Source organism: Syngnathoides biaculeatus, chromosome 18 (genome assembly GCF_019802595.1).
Source record: "Syngnathoides biaculeatus isolate LvHL_M chromosome 18, ASM1980259v1, whole genome shotgun sequence".
NCBI lineage: Eukaryota > Metazoa > Chordata > Actinopteri > Syngnathiformes > Syngnathidae > Syngnathoides > Syngnathoides biaculeatus.
In genome coordinates, this window is record NC_084657.1 from 7,388,997 (window position 1) to 7,406,166 (window position 17,170).

At 41.1% G+C, this 17,170-nt stretch overlaps 1 protein-coding gene and 1 non-coding gene across 5 annotated transcripts in view; both read right to left on the reverse strand.

Annotated features, from left to right (window-relative positions):
* Nucleotides 1-11,372: 11,372 nt before the first annotated feature.
* On the reverse strand, nucleotides 11,373-11,445 carry trnas-gga (transfer RNA serine (anticodon GGA)). Its single transcript has one exon. It is a non-coding gene; the product is annotated as a tRNA-Ser (tRNA).
* Nucleotides 11,446-12,260: 815 nt separating this feature from the next.
* Nucleotides 12,261-17,170, reverse strand: part of opcml (opioid binding protein/cell adhesion molecule-like) — a 158,729-nt gene continuing 153,819 nt past the window's right edge. For 3 of the 4 annotated variants that reach the window (XM_061804103.1, XM_061804104.1, XM_061804101.1), the window contains one exon: nucleotides 12,261-15,343. In XM_061804103.1, the coding sequence (XP_061660087.1) occupies nucleotides 15,240-15,343 (104 nt within the window). In that variant the 3' untranslated portion in view covers nucleotides 12,261-15,239. The remainder of the gene's footprint in view (nucleotides 15,344-17,170) is intronic. The other variant, XM_061804100.1, reaches the window with a different exon arrangement.

Here is a 17,170-nt window from a genome sequence, read left to right on the forward strand (position 1 = left end):
GCCATACCTGGCTCTTTTGGTGGTTGCGTATGTCTCGCGGAGGCCTCTTAACGACATGTGATTTCTGTCGTGCAGAGAAGGTTTGTCCTATTGGGGTAGCTGTAGTTTGGTGTGGGAGGCAACACAATTGACGCAGAGACAGTTTGTCCTTGTGGAGTTGCCATAATTTTTGCGTGGTAGTCAATGTCCACAGGCACAGAAGAATCTGACACCGATTGTATCGGACCAACTAAATATGGAAACGCTTTTGACAAAGGTCGCTCAAAGAAAAAAGATGAGTACCGAAGTTTTCAACAAGAATGGACAGCCTTTGTGGAGGGAGAGAGAGAGAGGGTTCTGCTGTGTGTTTTAATTCACAGATGGGAGTATGCTAAAGCATTTGTACTTGATGTTGCCAATGAAAGACTTTGTTGGCAGACCTGTTCATCATCGTACCAGCATGATGGCAAATCAAATTGAATTACGTTCACGATGAATGGATGGAAGATGGAAGACGATGTATGAAACAGACGCCACAGCCATCAGCAAAACCGTGCAGCACCAGATGTCGCATTAATGGTAAGAAATACTTTTGTCATCATTGGTGACCAACAGCGTAAAAGTGTTATTTAAAATAATTCAGAGACTTATTGTACTCTATAAGTGTTGGTCTTACATAAATGCGGAAATACACTTGTATTTAGTTTTTAAAATACTGTTTGGCTCTTTTGAAATTACATTTTAAAACAATTGGCCTTTATGACTCTCTCAGTCGAAAAGGTTCCTGACCCCTGGTTTAAAGTTTTCTGTCTGTGTTCAGGTGTACTTTGCTTGACAAGCCACACAACAACATTGGCAAATGTTGGAACTCAGTGTGCACATTGACCTCTTTCACTGTGACAAAATGGTTAAAAAAAAAAAAAAAAAACGTGGAAAGCAAAATCCACGAATATGAGGGGGTCGGGGGGGGGGGGTGATGGGCAAGGCCACACTATTCTTAAACCAAAAATGGTGATTAAGAAAAAGTGTAGATTGATCTGTCTTTTATTTTTCAAGTGCCGCAATGTTTGTGTAAGACCACACAGTAACCATGGTCTTGGTGAATACTCAATTCCATCTGCTTGAGAAGGGTGTACATTATCAGCTGATAGTCATATCACATTCATGCACAGCACCCATAGCCATGAGCTTCTACCAGCAAACATAACAATTTCACAGATTTTCTGTTAAGTAAATGGAAGTACTCTGAGCACAAAAATGAGCAAATCTAAAACAATAATGAGTGCTTTTAATCATTTGAAGATTACAACAGTTTATTACTGGTAGGCTTTTGAGTAATTGAGGGGAAAATTAGGAGACAGAACCGGCACAACTGGTTAACTCCATAAGATTTAAAACAATCCCTGAGGTTAAGAGTCTCTCACCCTTGACAGCACGCTTTCTTTCCATTGTCATAGTAACATAACCCGGTCAATTCACTTCAAACTATGCAATTATCAACCAACTATCAACCAATCCTCCCTGACCCAACGTATGACCTCCATGCTGGTCGATAGTCAAGTCCCCTCACGCCTGCTCTTTGGCCTCCCTTAAAAATCCCCCTATAAACTACAACTGGTCCAGATTTCTTCCACATGCATCGTCACACAGAGCCCCTCTTTTCCTCACATCACCCCCATCCTCCAGCAACATCAGTTATTCCTGGTCAAATTTAGAATCCTAATTCAAACTCTTCATATACACCTTCAAGGTCATCCACAACTTTACTCCGCTATACTTTTTTGACCTCCTACACATTTCCATTCCAACTGCAGGCTTAGAGCCTCATCCTCCATTCACCTGACAGATGGTCCTACTTCTGAGCAATGAATCATTTTCAGGCCCTTTTCTGTCATTGTGAGCGAATGGTTGTCTCCCTATATGTGCCCTGTGATTGTCTAGCTTTTCCACAGTTAACTGGGATAGGCTCTACCACCCATGACCATGAGGACAATGGATGGATGTTGTTTTTGTTTCTTTAAGTTCCAAAATACATTGTGTCTGTGCGTGTGTGTGTGTGTGTGTGTGTGTGTGCGACGAGGAACATTAATTTTTCCACTTGTTTACAACTGGGTCTGCCACATCAACTATGGCAGATGCACTGATACATCCTAGTGCTCATATCTTTCATAAGTTTTAGCCAAGCAAGTTCCAAGTTAAAAAATTATCAACTCAAGTCTGACTTGAGTCAAGTCATGTGACTCAAGTCCACACCTACTGTGCAACAAGAGGGAATAAGAGTGGTCCTCTTGTATGCCAATGTGAAGGGAGGGACTCTGACCACAACTTGATTAACCTCGGGACAACTAACACAATGCAGGTGGCCAAAAACTGCAAGTGTTTAATCTTAAAACTGTGGTTTTCAAACTGGAGGCACGTCATGACGGACGGGGGCTGGGGGGTTGTGTCATCCTCCCCCACCCCGGTTTTAAATTGTTAAACCCATCCATCAATTTTCTTAGCCGCTTTATCCCCACGAGGGTCGTGGGGAGTGCTGGACCCTATCTCAGCTGTCAACGGGCAGGACGCAAGGTACACCCTGAACTGGTTGCCAGCCGATCGTAGGGCACATTGAGACAAACAGCCACACTCACAATCACACCTAGGGGCAATTTAGAGAGTCCAATTAATGTTGCATGTTTTTGGGGTGTGGAAAGAAACCAGATTGCCCAGAAAAAACCCACACAGGCATGGGGAGAACATGCAAACTCCACGAATCGAATCCGGGACCTCAGAAATGTGAGGCCAACGCTTTTCAGCTGATCACCGTGCCGCCCAATTGTTAAATGTTGATTCTATTTCTATTCTATTCTATTTATGTATCTGAGCAAACACACTAAGCGCCTGAGCAGTCCCTTTGACCACTGTGAGCAACATCATATGTGTGCACTGCGGTCAGGTCAGTGCCATTCAATGATGTCACATGGTTCATAAAAGAAAAAGATTACAGCATTTACATTCTCATCAGAAGACTTTTATTAAGAACAATTTTATTTGTGTTTTTGAAAACTTACGATGAAAATGTCAACAAACCTGTTATTGTAACTACACAAAAATTACATAGTAACCAATGCAACCCAACTATAAACTATGAAATAAAATTTAAACTTGCTTCTAAATTTTTCATTTTTTTAATTCACAATGATATGTCTGTCTGTTTTTCTTAGTGTAAAATTGAATTATTGCTTCCACTATATCTTTTATTGTCCATACTGACAGCTAAATGATGCTCACAGAAAGTTTTATGGTGATTATTTTGCTCCCTATATTTAAAATACAGAACTAGATTTTTGTCAACTGGTATTGTCTGTGCTTTCATCCATGATGAGGGTGAGCCAAGGTAGAATTTTAATATTACACAGCATCTCATCCTATTTGATTGATTGAATTAAAACATTCCAAGGCATAACTTTTGCTATGTCAGCTTTGTGGTATTCTCGGGTACTTTGCCATGTGACTGGGAATTTGTTGAACTGAATAAATGCATTCTGTTGATGGTGTAGTGTATTTTGGCATTGCATTGATTAAAACCTGAGTGAGGAGAATTAAGGTCTGATCTTAGAAACCAAGCTAGACAAACTCCCTGAGCAATTCTGCTTCAAAGATACTCAAAGGAATTCTATAGACATTCGGGGCTTTTACAGCTAGCCACCACACAAGTCACCACCTGGGGTTCTCACCAGGTGTCCTGTTTCCAAATCTAAATTCAGTGGTTTATTGCACCAAAATATTCAATGCCCACAGACTTCCTGGGGTCAGGAAAGGGGCATGTGACATGGATGAGGTGGAGAAGGGAGGGACCCCGCAGGAAAAATGACAGTGGGACCTCCTGTCCATGCACTAAGGGGTAGGAGTTTTTTTTGTTTTTTGTTTTTTTTTTTTTTAAGAAGGGACAAAGGTGGAGGGCCATTTGATTTTTTTTTGTCGGGCTCTAGAATGCAACAGATATTCGGACTGGTAGATTGCACCTGTGACATTTTTTTTTTTTAATAAAACAATTACTCCAAACTTTAGTCTCTGGGAGTGCTTCCTCCATTTGCTGCCCAGACTCAAGGGGAAAATACACTTCAATGGCTAGGACAATATTGTTGAATCGAATTTTAACTTACTCTGGGTTTGATTTGTTTGTCAATTTCAGCTCATTCCTTTCCTCTGTCTTTGGGGCTCTTCCCCAAAAAATTACCAATCCTGATTCCCATCTTACAGATGCGAACATCATAACTGCTTTCATATTACTTGTGTCGAATGTGAGACTTTAGTTACTGTAGTCCAGCTTCCATTCCGTCCACACATTTCCTTCCGAAAACTTGCCTTGCTACTTTGGCTTCGCAACGCATTTTTGAGACCAGACTTTTCATGCTCAAAAAAGAGACCATCTTGTCCAGTTTTGTTGCTTTTTCTTCAATTTGCACATACTCTGACAGTCTGTCTTTGGGGCTCTTCCCTAAAAAAGTACTAATCCTGATTCCCATCTTACATATGCGTACAATTATAACTGGTTTCATATAACTTGTGCTGAATGTGACACTTTACTTACTGTAGTCCAGCTTCCATTCTGTCCATACAATTCCTCCCGATAACTCGCATTTTCACACTCAAAAATGAGACCATCTTGTCCAGTTTCATCGGTTTTTCTTCTATTTGCACATAATCTGACAGTTATTGCATCTCAAAATAACAGCATTACTTTTTACTTTCGCCCTTATTTTTTTTATTTAGATTCAGCCCACTAAGTCCCAAAAAGAGATGAACAAAATAAAATGAAATACAATTAAAAATGAACTTTAATAGTGATCCTTTTGTGTATGCAATATATCGAAATCAACTTAAAAATTAAAGTCAAACCAAATGAAAGGCCAGTGCAGCTCTGCTAAATGTCTTGAGTGCGCAAACATCCAAATGCAGAGTAAAATAAGTTAAGTGTGTAATGTACTCATCATGCAGCAAGGGTATTTGGGATGGAAAGTGAGATCGGATTGCTTCAGCAATTGAGCACCTTCGCTACAAAAGACTTCCCTAGCGTGGTGGTGCTACACCAGATGCTCCCCAGCCTTCTGCCGGATGGGGTGGAGTGCTAAATGATGCAGAGAGCTCGCTTTCTGCAACTGCTGGTGAATACTGTATGTCAATGGTGGTGGGAAGATTACTCTCCATGAAAGTCTGAGCAGCATTCATTACATACTACCTACTACCTACCTACTACAGTGCCTTCCTGCTGTGCTAAAGTGTGATGCTGGTGCCGTGGGACACGATGCACCACACATTTGTTGAAGCGCCTCAGAGTGAGACTCCTTTGTCTGACACGTCAGTTTCCTCAGGAAGTAAAAATACCGGTGTGCCTTCCAATACAGAAAGGAAGTGCTGCAACACCAGATGAGGATCAAGGTTGTTATTGGATGTAGGAAGGGAACCTGGTTGTTTGATCCACAGCTACAGAAACTGGATGTAGGGGTATGGAATGTCACCTTACTGGCAACGAATGAGACTGAGCATATATGCAATGTTGAAAACTAGATATAATTGAACTCACCATGACACAAAGCTTGGACTGTGGTACCAATCCTCATGAGAGGGGTAGGATTAGAAATATAGATTCCACTCTAAAATTTCCCCAGTAATAGGCATTGTAAAATGGTAAATGGACTGCACTCAAATAGTACTTCATCTACACCATCACAACTTCACAAAGCCTCACAATCACCTATTTACACGCAAAGCACATAGAGCTAGAGACAAATGTTATGGTCACCCACCCTTAGGAAGCTAGTGAAAAGCCCTCCCACAAGCGACGAAGGCAGAAGACTCTTGATTCTATTGAGTTTAGACGTAAAAAAGAAATTCCTGAAGTTGCAGCCTTGAATAAGAGCCAGATAGAGAAGATACTGTTGGTGAGATGATGCTGTCAAAAGGTTTACAACTGTAGAAGTTGGCCAGAAACCAGCTGACAAAGGAAATTAATATTGCCAAAAGAAGTTCTGCAGATACGCTCCAAATATAGCGGATTCATTTGCGCTGGAAAGTCTGTTATATTATCAACGTTATCCACCAAAAATGTTTCACCATACATCGGAAAAGGCAATACCTCATTTCTCTCTCTCTCTCTCTCTCATTTGTTGTTTAATCCTGGAGTTTTGCACTCCCCTCATTCCCATTCATCCCACTGATGTACGATTCGTTACTTGCAATGTCACCTGCTGGACCTTATCCCGGGAATAGAATGTCACTGAATATGCCTCAAGCCTTTCTCCAAATGGGTGTACCTTAAATTTCATCAGGTAAGATACGCACTCGAAAATTTCCATGAATCTCCTTACGTAACCATTTGAATAAAAACAAATTGTTGATTCCACTGATTTCACCTCTATTGAATCAGATACAGGGGATTGGAGATCCTCGTGTTTTTGTAGCAGGTTTGGATATTGCAAATCCCACACCCAATCACTTTCTTAACCGTCACGCCACTGTCATGGCATATCAGATAATATGCTGTAGGATTGCCTTGCATGAAATCTAATTTGCTGAACAAAGCATGCAAGCAAAGGTGTTGCACTGATGTAGTATTGAAAATTTACTACTTTGGGAGGTGGAACACTGATGAAACATGGATCTTTGCCTACATCTCTCTAATTGAATGTGTCAACTGATGATACCACATATTTATACTTGCCCAAAAGTCATCGTTTTGTAATGCCAAGGAGTGTAAACCAAAAGGTTTCCATTTTATTTGCCACTTATTTAAATCCTCCAAGTTATTTTTTACCCCTTTTCGGGGCCAATTTGGGGCAGGCAAATAGCTGTCACCCTCTCCTCACTGTTATACCAATTCTTTGGTGTTATGACACTTAATTTCCCCGAAGTGGTCAATTAGGTTGTTGTTCTTTTGTCATTCAATTTTATTGGAGCCCTATGTTATTTACTATCTTCGGTGGAAGCAACATGCGCTTTACCTGATTTATCTTTAGAAAAGCTCCATTTTCGGTTTTTGTCCTCTACCAGGTCAATTACATAGGTTTTGTAATCTAGATTTAATCATTCAGTGAGGTCTCCTGTATTCGTTGACCTTGGTTTTATACATGAACATGTATATTGTCCCCAGTCCGTATTTTTAATTCGTTCTATAAAAAATGCACAGTCACCTTTAACCTTCAATCTGCTCAGGGTATTCGAACAGCAAGTTATGATCATTTAAAGTTAGATTTGTAGATCAAGTATTTTCCCTTGATTATTATCCCACTCAGCCCCTTGTTCACAAAGAAAAGTATTATAACGTGGATACAAACATAGCTGTAAAATTCAGTGTCCTAAAAAAAACCTTTAACTGTAATCATCGTGACATTTAGATTTTACACACCTTTGATGGGCTACTCTTGGGTTTCCGAGTTCACCTGCGGTTACTGAACCACTGACCGGGTCATTACTGCTCTCGCTGACCCAGGTTGCTCTGTGCTCTGCAGGTGCCCGTTCGAGTTCTCTTGTGGCATGTTGTAGGTTGATGCTCCTGGACCTTTTTCCCCCCTCTATCATACACTCTGTCATCGACGGAAGCGCCCCTAGCATGGAAAGCAGGGTCAGCAGAGGCCATGTCACTTTCAGTCCTTCCTGCACTTTGCGGCTGAAGACCCTCTGGTGCTGCTCTCTCCTCCTCCTCTGCGACCTGATGTGGTTCAGGGCCATCCCTTTTAGGTCCAAGTTCTAGTGTGGCTTCTTTATCTGGCACTGTGACCTCGTGTGACATATGGCACTAGGTTGGTGACTCTTCAACCTGGACTGCTGTGCCATGGCTGTGAGGAACCTCATATAGACCTTTCCGGCCCTTGTTGAACCACTCCCTCCTGAAAACTTGCACTAACACTTTATCTGGTTGCACTGTGCTCTGTTACGTGGCTCGAGCGTCTCCTGAGGTTAAAGGGAAAATTTCAAAGAGCAGCAGCCCCACCTCCATGCCCAGACAGCATGCTGAGAGAACTTTGTGACTTACAGTTGACTAGAATCTTATCTATCCTGCACACTTCCAATTTAAATTTTTTATTTTTTTCCCCAATTGAATTATACCACGTATAAGGGAAGCATTTTAATCAATTTGCCAACTTCAGAAGCAAAGTGGACCACTTACACTACGACTTTAAAAAAAAAACTTTTTTACAATGTTAAACTTCAGTGTATGAAACAAGTAGTTTTGGACCTCTTTAACTTTATCATATATTTCGACCACTACATTTTCACTACAAACAAACCCTTGAATCTTGCACAGCAACTGAGAACCTATGAATTCTAATTATAAACAAGCTGCAGTCTTTGAGCAGTTTAAAGTGTCCCTTCAGAGTGATCACAATTTGTCAGTCTGTTAAGACTACTACAAACCTTCACCTCCCCCAGTATTATGCACCAGATGAATACACAAACACACACACACCAACTAAAAAAAAGTGTGTGGATAAAATCACCGTGGCCTTATATATGTTTGAATGCTCCTTTCCCGAACAACCACCTTTGGAGGTAGCAGTCTTGACCTAATGTCTCTTGAGAGGCGTTGTTGGTCCTCCTTGCACTCAAGTAAAAAGAAAAACACATTATTACAGGCAACAGTTTGTCATGCACAATAAATGTATCATTAACAGTGAAAATAGAGCATTAAATATTATTTAATATTCATTTCTGTTCAGAATTTAGATCTCAAATGTATGCCCTGTTTTGATTTACTGCTGTAATTCCACTTTTACAATTTCCGTTCTCCTCTCATCCACGTGGGTGGTGCTCTAGTGATGTATTCAAACGCCCTCAGCACTCTCTCCCCTTTCTCCAGGCCGTCAACATTCATGAAAGGTGCCAAGATTTACACAAGATCCGATCCCTTGTTTCCTCCAAGTGTAACCTCAATTTCAAGGCAAACCAGTATCCTGTACCCAACCGCTGTGACGTCACGCACCCAGCACGGATTCGCCCCTGGCTGGCCTCAGTTGTTCCCGGGAGAAGCTGAATAATTCGTCCCAAAAGCGCTCTCCAGTTCTTCATCCCGACGGGACCCGAGTCTGTTGTTTCATGGAGACAACTCCCACTTGGCAGTGCACCAGTCACTTGGCTGGGCACACTGGAAAAGAGAAAACCAACACTCAAGAGCACCCTCAAATTGCTGGAGTTTGTCAAGCAAATCTTGAAGCTTCCTACACAAAGGGAAAAAAAAATCTCAAAAGTTTAGAAATTAAAGTCATGAACTAAGTCATTACACTTACCAATGATTAAACACAAAGAAGACCATACCATGTCTGCTGACTATAACTACAGGATAAAGATATGTAACAATACTGTGGCGTTGCTGGAAGGCTGGAGGCACTTCCAGCATGTTTTGTAACAGTCTAAGGATGTGACACTATGACTGGGAATGACATGATGACTAGTGGCTTGCCTGTTAGGGTTAGGATTAGATTCGCTCAATGTGCGAGGGGAGATTAGCTTGTTCTACTGCTAATGAAATAAAAGCGCAATTGTTCCTCACTACTTCAAGATTGCCATATTGGTGTCAGAAGTGGGATTGCAGGATGTCAACCACGGTTGAGGAGATCAAAGTATTCATCTCACACTTACAGATGGAGAAAGACAATGGTGCACATCCAGCAAAAAAGAAGAGGCTAACCCTCCCCGACAGGGCAAATGAGCTCTGTCCTCGAGAACGACGACCAGTAGCGAGAAACCAGAGGGGGCTCGAGGAAGAGGCTACAAACAACCCCCACGCCAAGAGCAGCACCAGAGGGGGCGCCTTGAAGAGCCGACAAACAAGCCTCCCCACACCAAGAGGACAGCATGCGGAGCAGTGTATTAGCTTCAACCGAAGTTATGGAAAGGTCGAGTCTGAGAGGTCTGACCATGCTGCAATGTTACAATGGGGAAGGACCACCAGAGATGTACCTCATCCAGGTTCACATGGCATCAGGATTCAACGGCTGGTCAGTGGAAGAGATGTCAAGCAAAGAGTAAACATTTTCCCGTGACGTAAAAGAAGAGTTTCTAAATTAATTTTAATGTATTAAATCGCAGTATCTACCAATAACCAAATGGGAAGAAGATCTCTCCAAGTCTGCCGACCGTAATTTGTGGATACAGATATGTAACAATACATTTAGAATGACAAAAATTACAAATCTACAGTTCATGCAATATAAAGTACTCCATCGAATACATTTTACTGAGTACAAGATGCATAAAATGGGATTTTCTCCATCGAATATTTGTGCGCAATGCACACAAATTACCCAGATACCTATTTTCATTCTATATGGGTATGCACACTGATTCAGTGATACTGGACTTTGGTTATATAAAAGCTATCTCATATTTTGAAATTCAAGATTCCACTTTCCCCTAGAGTCTGTATACCCGGCAACTTGGACTTAATCTTCTTCTTCTTTTCCTTTCGGCTTGTCCCGTTAGGGGTCGCCACAGCGTGTCATCTTTTCCATCTTCGCCTATCTCCTGCAGCTTCCTCTCTAACCCCAACTGCCCTCATGTCTTCCCTCACCACATCCATAAACCTTCTTTTTGGTCTTCCTCTCGCTCTTTTGCCTGGCAGCTCCATCCTCAGCACCCTTCCACCAATATACTCACTCTGTCGCCTCTGAATATGTCCAAACCATCGAAGTCTGCTCTCTCGAACCTTGTCAGCAAAACATCCAACTTTGGCTCTCCTTCTAATGAGCTCATTTCTAATCCTATCCAACCTGCTCACTCCGAGCGAGAACCTCAACATCTTCATTTCTGCTACCTCCAGTTGTGCTTCCTGTTGTTTCTTCAGTGCCACCGTCTGTAATCCGTACACCATGGCCGGCCTAACCACTGTTTTGTAAACTTTGCCCTTCATCCTAGCAGAGACTCTTCTGTCACATAACACACCAGACACCTTCCGCCAGCTGTTCCAACCTGCTTGGACCCATTTTTTCACTTCCTTATCACACTCACCATTGCTCTCGATTGTTGACTCTAAATATTTGAAGTCCTCCACCCTTGCTATCTCTTCTCCCTGTAACCTCACTCTTCCCCCTCCACCTTTCTCATTCACGCACATATATTCTGTTTTACTTCAGCTAATTTTCATTCCTCTCCTTTCCAGTGCATGTCTACCATCTTTCTACTTGTTCCTCTGCATGCTCCCTGCATCTCACAATATCATCTGCGAACATCATGGTCCAAGGGGATTCCAGTCTAACCTCCTCTGTCAGCCTATCCATTAGCAGTACTATTACTACCTGTACTGTGTGTTTCTTTCAGCTTGTCCCTTTTGGGGTCGCCACAGCGTTCATGCATATATATGTTTGGCACAGTTTTTACGCCGGATGGCCTTCCTGACGCAACTCAGGGAGTGGAGGCCCCAGTGGGATACGAACCCACAACCCCTGGTTTTCCAAACCAGTGCTCTAACCACTGAGCTCCGGGGCCTCTATTACTACCTGTACTATGCATGCAGTACCACAGTTCCTCTCTTGGTACTCTGTCTGGCTTTCTCTAGATCCCCAAAGACACAATGTAGCTCCTTCCGACCTTCTCTGTACTTTTCCACTAGCACCCTCAAGGCAAATAATGCATCAGTGGTACTCTTTCTATGCATGAAACCATACTGTTGCTCGCAGGTACTTACTTCTGTCCTGAGTCTAGCCTCCACTACTCTTTCCCATAACTTCATTGTGTGGCTCATCAAATTTATTCCTCTATAATTCCCACAGCTCTGAACATCGCCTTTGTTCTTAAAAATGGGAACGAGAACACTTTTCCTCCATTCTTCAGGCATCTTTATGCCCGCTAGTATTCTGTTGAATAAGTTGGTCAAAAACTCCACAGCCATCTCTCCAAATTGCTTCCATACCTCCACCGGTATGTCATCAGGACCAACTGGCTGTCTCATCCCCCCGTGCTGCATTATTTTTGTTGAGACCTGTTTCATGAATTTGTTTTTTCAATATAATTTTGAACCACAATTCAAAAGCAATGTCCGACAAGTTATTTTTGACCACTGTGGGGTTTCCATCATCAGCAGGAGGGTACTAACATTTTTATCCAGAAGTGTAGAAATCAGGACTTTGGGCGAGAGGCGGGGTACACCCTGAACTGGTCGGCAGTCAATCACAGAGCACATATAAGCAAACAGCCATTCGGACCTATGGGCTCTTTTAGAGTTTTTAATCAATCTACCAGACATGTTTTAGGGATTTGTGACGAAACAGGAGGACTTGGAGAAAGCTCACGCAGAAACAGGAAGAACATGCAAAATCGTCATGAGGCCAGATTTGAATCCGGGTTCTTACAATTGTGAGGCACTTGTGCTAACAAGTCTCACTGTTTGGCCGACTAAAAGCAATTAATAGTGATTAGTCAACAATTAATACTTATTACTCAAGAAAATCAACGATTGACAAGTACAGAATGGCAGTATTAGAATAAATGAGTAGTAAACCGAGTTCACACTTGAACAGTTTATGGATCATTTTGCAATTTTCAATAAAATGATACAATGACAATATACCACAATAGTGACTATTGTAAGCAGAATCTGCAGCATTAATTATATTTAACAATTAAGACACAAAAGTCCTTTGGAAATGACAAAGTTATGCATTCAGGATAAAAATGAAAAATAAGAGAACATGAACCTGAACTTTTTTAACAAAGAAAAAAGGTTATTGTTCTTGTTACCTCATATCATACACCTTTAGTTAATGCCAGTGCTAATCCTCATTTGGTGAGAAGAACAATTGACAATACTTGTCGTCAATATTGTCTTTAACTGGTATAAAAGGGGTCACATTCATCTGTAATTTTATCGGCTTTTTGATCTTCATGGCCAGTGACAGTCTACAGATGACTGATTCACCAACACGACAAACAAATCACATGATCACAAGAATAGCATTCCAACATACATCAGTCTCTTTCCTGTTGTTTTATCATCGACAGAGAACTAAATTCAAGGTGTGCACATGATAACTGGACATTATCGTAACATTACTGAATGACTCACTTGAGCTGTACAATCTCATCAAGCAAAAAATACTTTCAAGACGTAAAATTGGATGAGTTCATATATACCCGAATAAAACTTAAATTATACATCCAAATTCAAGCAGAGCATCTGCCATTTAGCTTTGTCGAATAGGGTTAAAGGCATCTCTTTCATTTAACTTGAAATATCCACCAGGTCGATAGATGGTACATTTGTTGAACATTATTTGACCTCTCTGTATGAAATATTCTTGTTTGTGGCAAAAACAGCAACAAATGAAAACTGAAGCACATATTTTCTAGTTATGTTTTGGATGCATTTGTATTTGCTTTTATTTTACTTTGTTTTACTCTGATGTCGCTATTCATCCATCATCAAACCAAACCTCTGCACTGTTTATCCTCACTTGGGTCATGAAGCCCATATCTGCTGGCTTTGGGCACGAGGTGGGTTACACCCTGAACTGTATGCCAGCTAATCACAGTGCACAAATAGAAAAATAACCTTTGAAACCTACAGACAACTTAGGAGTCTTCCTTTAACCTACAATTTATGCTTATTCAAATATGGGAGGAAACTGGAGTCCCTGGAGAAAACCCAAACGTGAGGCAGATGTGCAAATCAGTTGACCAGTGTGCCACGCTCACCTGGATAACTGAAGGCTAAATAAATAAATAATGCTGAAATCTTTTGAGCAGCATGGTAGACAACAGTCCAGTGGAGAGCTGTCTCAAAGTTCTGAGGACACAGGTTCAAATCCAGCCTTGCTTGAAGGGAGTTTGCATGTTCTCTCCATACCAGCATTGGTTTTCTCCGGGTACTTTGCCTTCGTCCCACAACCCAAAAACATGCACAATAGATTAATTGAAGACTTTAAATTGCCCAGAGGTGTGAGTGAGGGTGTGAATGGTTGTCTGAATATACTGCATGTTCCCAGTGATTGGCTGGTGACCACTTCAGGGTGTACCCTCCCTTTCGCCCAAATATAGCTGGTATAGGCTCCAGCACGACTCTGACCCTAGTGACGAAATGCACTAAGGAAAAAGATTGGTTGAAATATTTTGCATCCTTAATACCCGACAATGAATATAAGGAATACATCAGCAAAAACATTATTAGGATACGGGTTAACCATCTTTAAAAATGTATTTCTTCAAATTACATTTATGTGATAACTTTGCTGTGCCATTTTTCTAATACAAACTTCCTTCTATAGATTGTAATGTAGGCCATTTTCATGTAACTTTTTGGCAGTTATTTTAAACCTTGATGGACACTTTTTGATAAATTCCCTTAATTGCATTTTTCTCGGTTGGTCTACATTATAGTGACTGTAAAATACATACATCCACAGTATGAAAATCCAGTAACTTATATCATGAAAACACTTTCTAAATTTCTTCTGTTCGCTTTGCAGATTGCATAAGTGGGTTGTGACTGACAACATACAGTAAAAAAAAAAAAAAAAAAAAAAAGCAGAGCATCTACTGAAATTATACATCTCATAAAAACTGGACGTATGAAGTACTTTTAAACATGTTCAATTCATGCTCCAGCAGAGAAAAACACATCAGTGCTTTTGTGTTGAATATGCCATTGAGTGGAGGCGTCTTTCAATTTTACTGTACATAAACAAACAAAATCATAATGTATTTTTCCTTTATACTGTACATTTACTACACTAATGTAAAATACAATTTAGATGCATTAAGTAATAGGACTTGCCTGAGAATTCATGATGTACTATGTGTGGTTCACTGCTTATCATGAAGTGTCTTATTCTGTTTTGCATATACTGTAACTGTAAAAATACAGTCAGATTAAACACAACAATTCATTTCCCTTTTATCACGTACTTAAAAAAAGATACGTTGTATTGTACTCATAGACATTACACATTAATAATCAAAATGTGCACTCTGATATTGGGCAAGAACAGTCAACTATCAACAGTTACGTTTATTTTTTTTTCTTTTTCACATACAAAATTTTCGGGGATACACAAACTCAGGATTTTAACAGCATTTATTAGTATGCACGATTCCGATTTTTCCCTTCATGGGATTGATTCCTCTTTTTATAGGGAGAACAGACCCCAGGTTAAAATAAGAAGAGATTGAGAAAACTCAGAACAAAGGGTTAACCACTGGTGCCTCTTGATTTTTATTTGTTTTAGAAGGCAAAGAGTCTGTTCTTGTTGAATGCAGAGTGAAACTTGCTGGTTGTCCTAGAAACATCAGAACTTCAGCAGCCGGTAGAGCAAGGTCATCGACATCAAGGAGCAGAGGGAGAAGTGGGACAAAACAGCTGCCCCATTGACGTCATGCATTGCGCCTGGTCCTGGGGATGAGGGGTGAGGGGGAGGGGGGAAGTGCAAATGTCTTCTATCATTGAGATTAGCTCACCAAACAATACACAGATCATAACAACTGCTTAATGATAAATTAGATTAAAATACACACATCATTTGATTGTCACCTCCAGTATGTCTTCCATCCATCCATTTTCTTAGCCACTTATCCTCACGAGGGTCGCGGGAGTGCTGGAGCCTATCCCAGCTGTCAATGAGTAGGAGGCAGGGTACAACCTGAACTGCTTGCCAGCCAGTCCCAAGGCATCCAGTATTTATACAGATATTATATTCACCCGTAATGTGTTACTTTGTACTACTTTGTAATGTTACACATTTTGGTGTCTTTATCAGTTCTTTAGCCAAGGAATAGCTTGTGCTTCTCACCACAATTATGAGATTACAGTTATTTTTAAATATGACTGGGCATGACTGCATTCCATCATTGATGTGACACATTTCAACTTTATCTTAACAAATACAGACTATTGCCACTTGGTTGCAGCAGAGAGTAACATGAGGCTTCAAATAGAACAAGACATCGTTCACTGACGGTGCTTGTCATATGTTCAGATAGACCTTGAACCTTTTTTTTTTCTTTTTTTGGAAAAAAAAAAACTTACTATCCATAACTACTCCTAATTAAAAAGCACACAGAAAAACTACATCATGAAACAAAGGCAAATTATATAGAAACAGAGCCATGAGGCGTTCTCGGAGCTCATCTTTTGCTGCATGTGGAAGTGATGTCAAGTATGTCTATCTCACTTATACAAGCAGTTAGTAATCAATGGAGGAAAGGGAGATCCTTGCATTTTCAAGGCATCACTATTTTGAGTTTCCAACTATCAGGCCATTTTCTGAAACGCTTATTCTCGAAAGGGTCGTGGGTGTGCTGCTAAAGACGAAATTATCGAGGTTTTTTGAACACTCTCTACTCTCTATAGTTATTTCCATCCATCCATCCGTTATCTGAGCCACAATGGTCACGGGAGTGCTGAAGCCTATCCCAGCTATCTTTGGGCTGGAGGAGGGAGGAGTACACCTTGCACTGGTTGCCAGCCAATCGCAGGGCACATAGAAACAAAAAAGCATTCACACTTACAATCGCACCTAAGGTCTCCCATTAATGCATGTTTTTGAGATGTAGGAGGAAACCGGAGTGCCTGGAGAAAACCCACACCAGGTATGGAGAGAACAAACTCCACACAGGCGGGCCAGGATCTGAACCTCGGTCCTCAGAACTGTGATGTTGATGCTCTAACCAGCGTGCCAACAAAGGGTTTTGTAGATTCAAATTCATTATGTCTATTTTGAAGAAATGTTTTAAGTTGCACCTTGATATTCAAGGTATTTGAAAAAGTCCCACCCATAGATACAGTGGGGGAAAAAAAAGGTGAAGACATGTCCATTACTTGCATGATTACAGTGATGCAAAGCAAGTGAGGCCAACGAGGGCTCCCACAGCAGCCTCCAAACCCCACTGCCGGACGAGTGCACCCGAGCTCATTGCAGTTTGCTGAAGGTCAATCAATCTCCCCCATGACAAATGTCCTGTAAAGCAGGTGTCCTCAATCACCGGGCCCTGGACCTGTACCGGTCCAAAGATCATTTTGTACCGTGCTGCAAAGAATGAATAATAAATGATTAAATTATGTTTTTTCTTCCAGGTTTCTGATTTTGAAAGACAACCACTTCCGGCCTCCCCTCTTCCACGCTTGACGCTTTGGCGCATCTTTTTCTTGCATCAACAATCCAGGCTAGCCCCCGAAAATGAACCAGAAACAGTTCACTGGAGTTTCTTTGGAAAGGGTAAA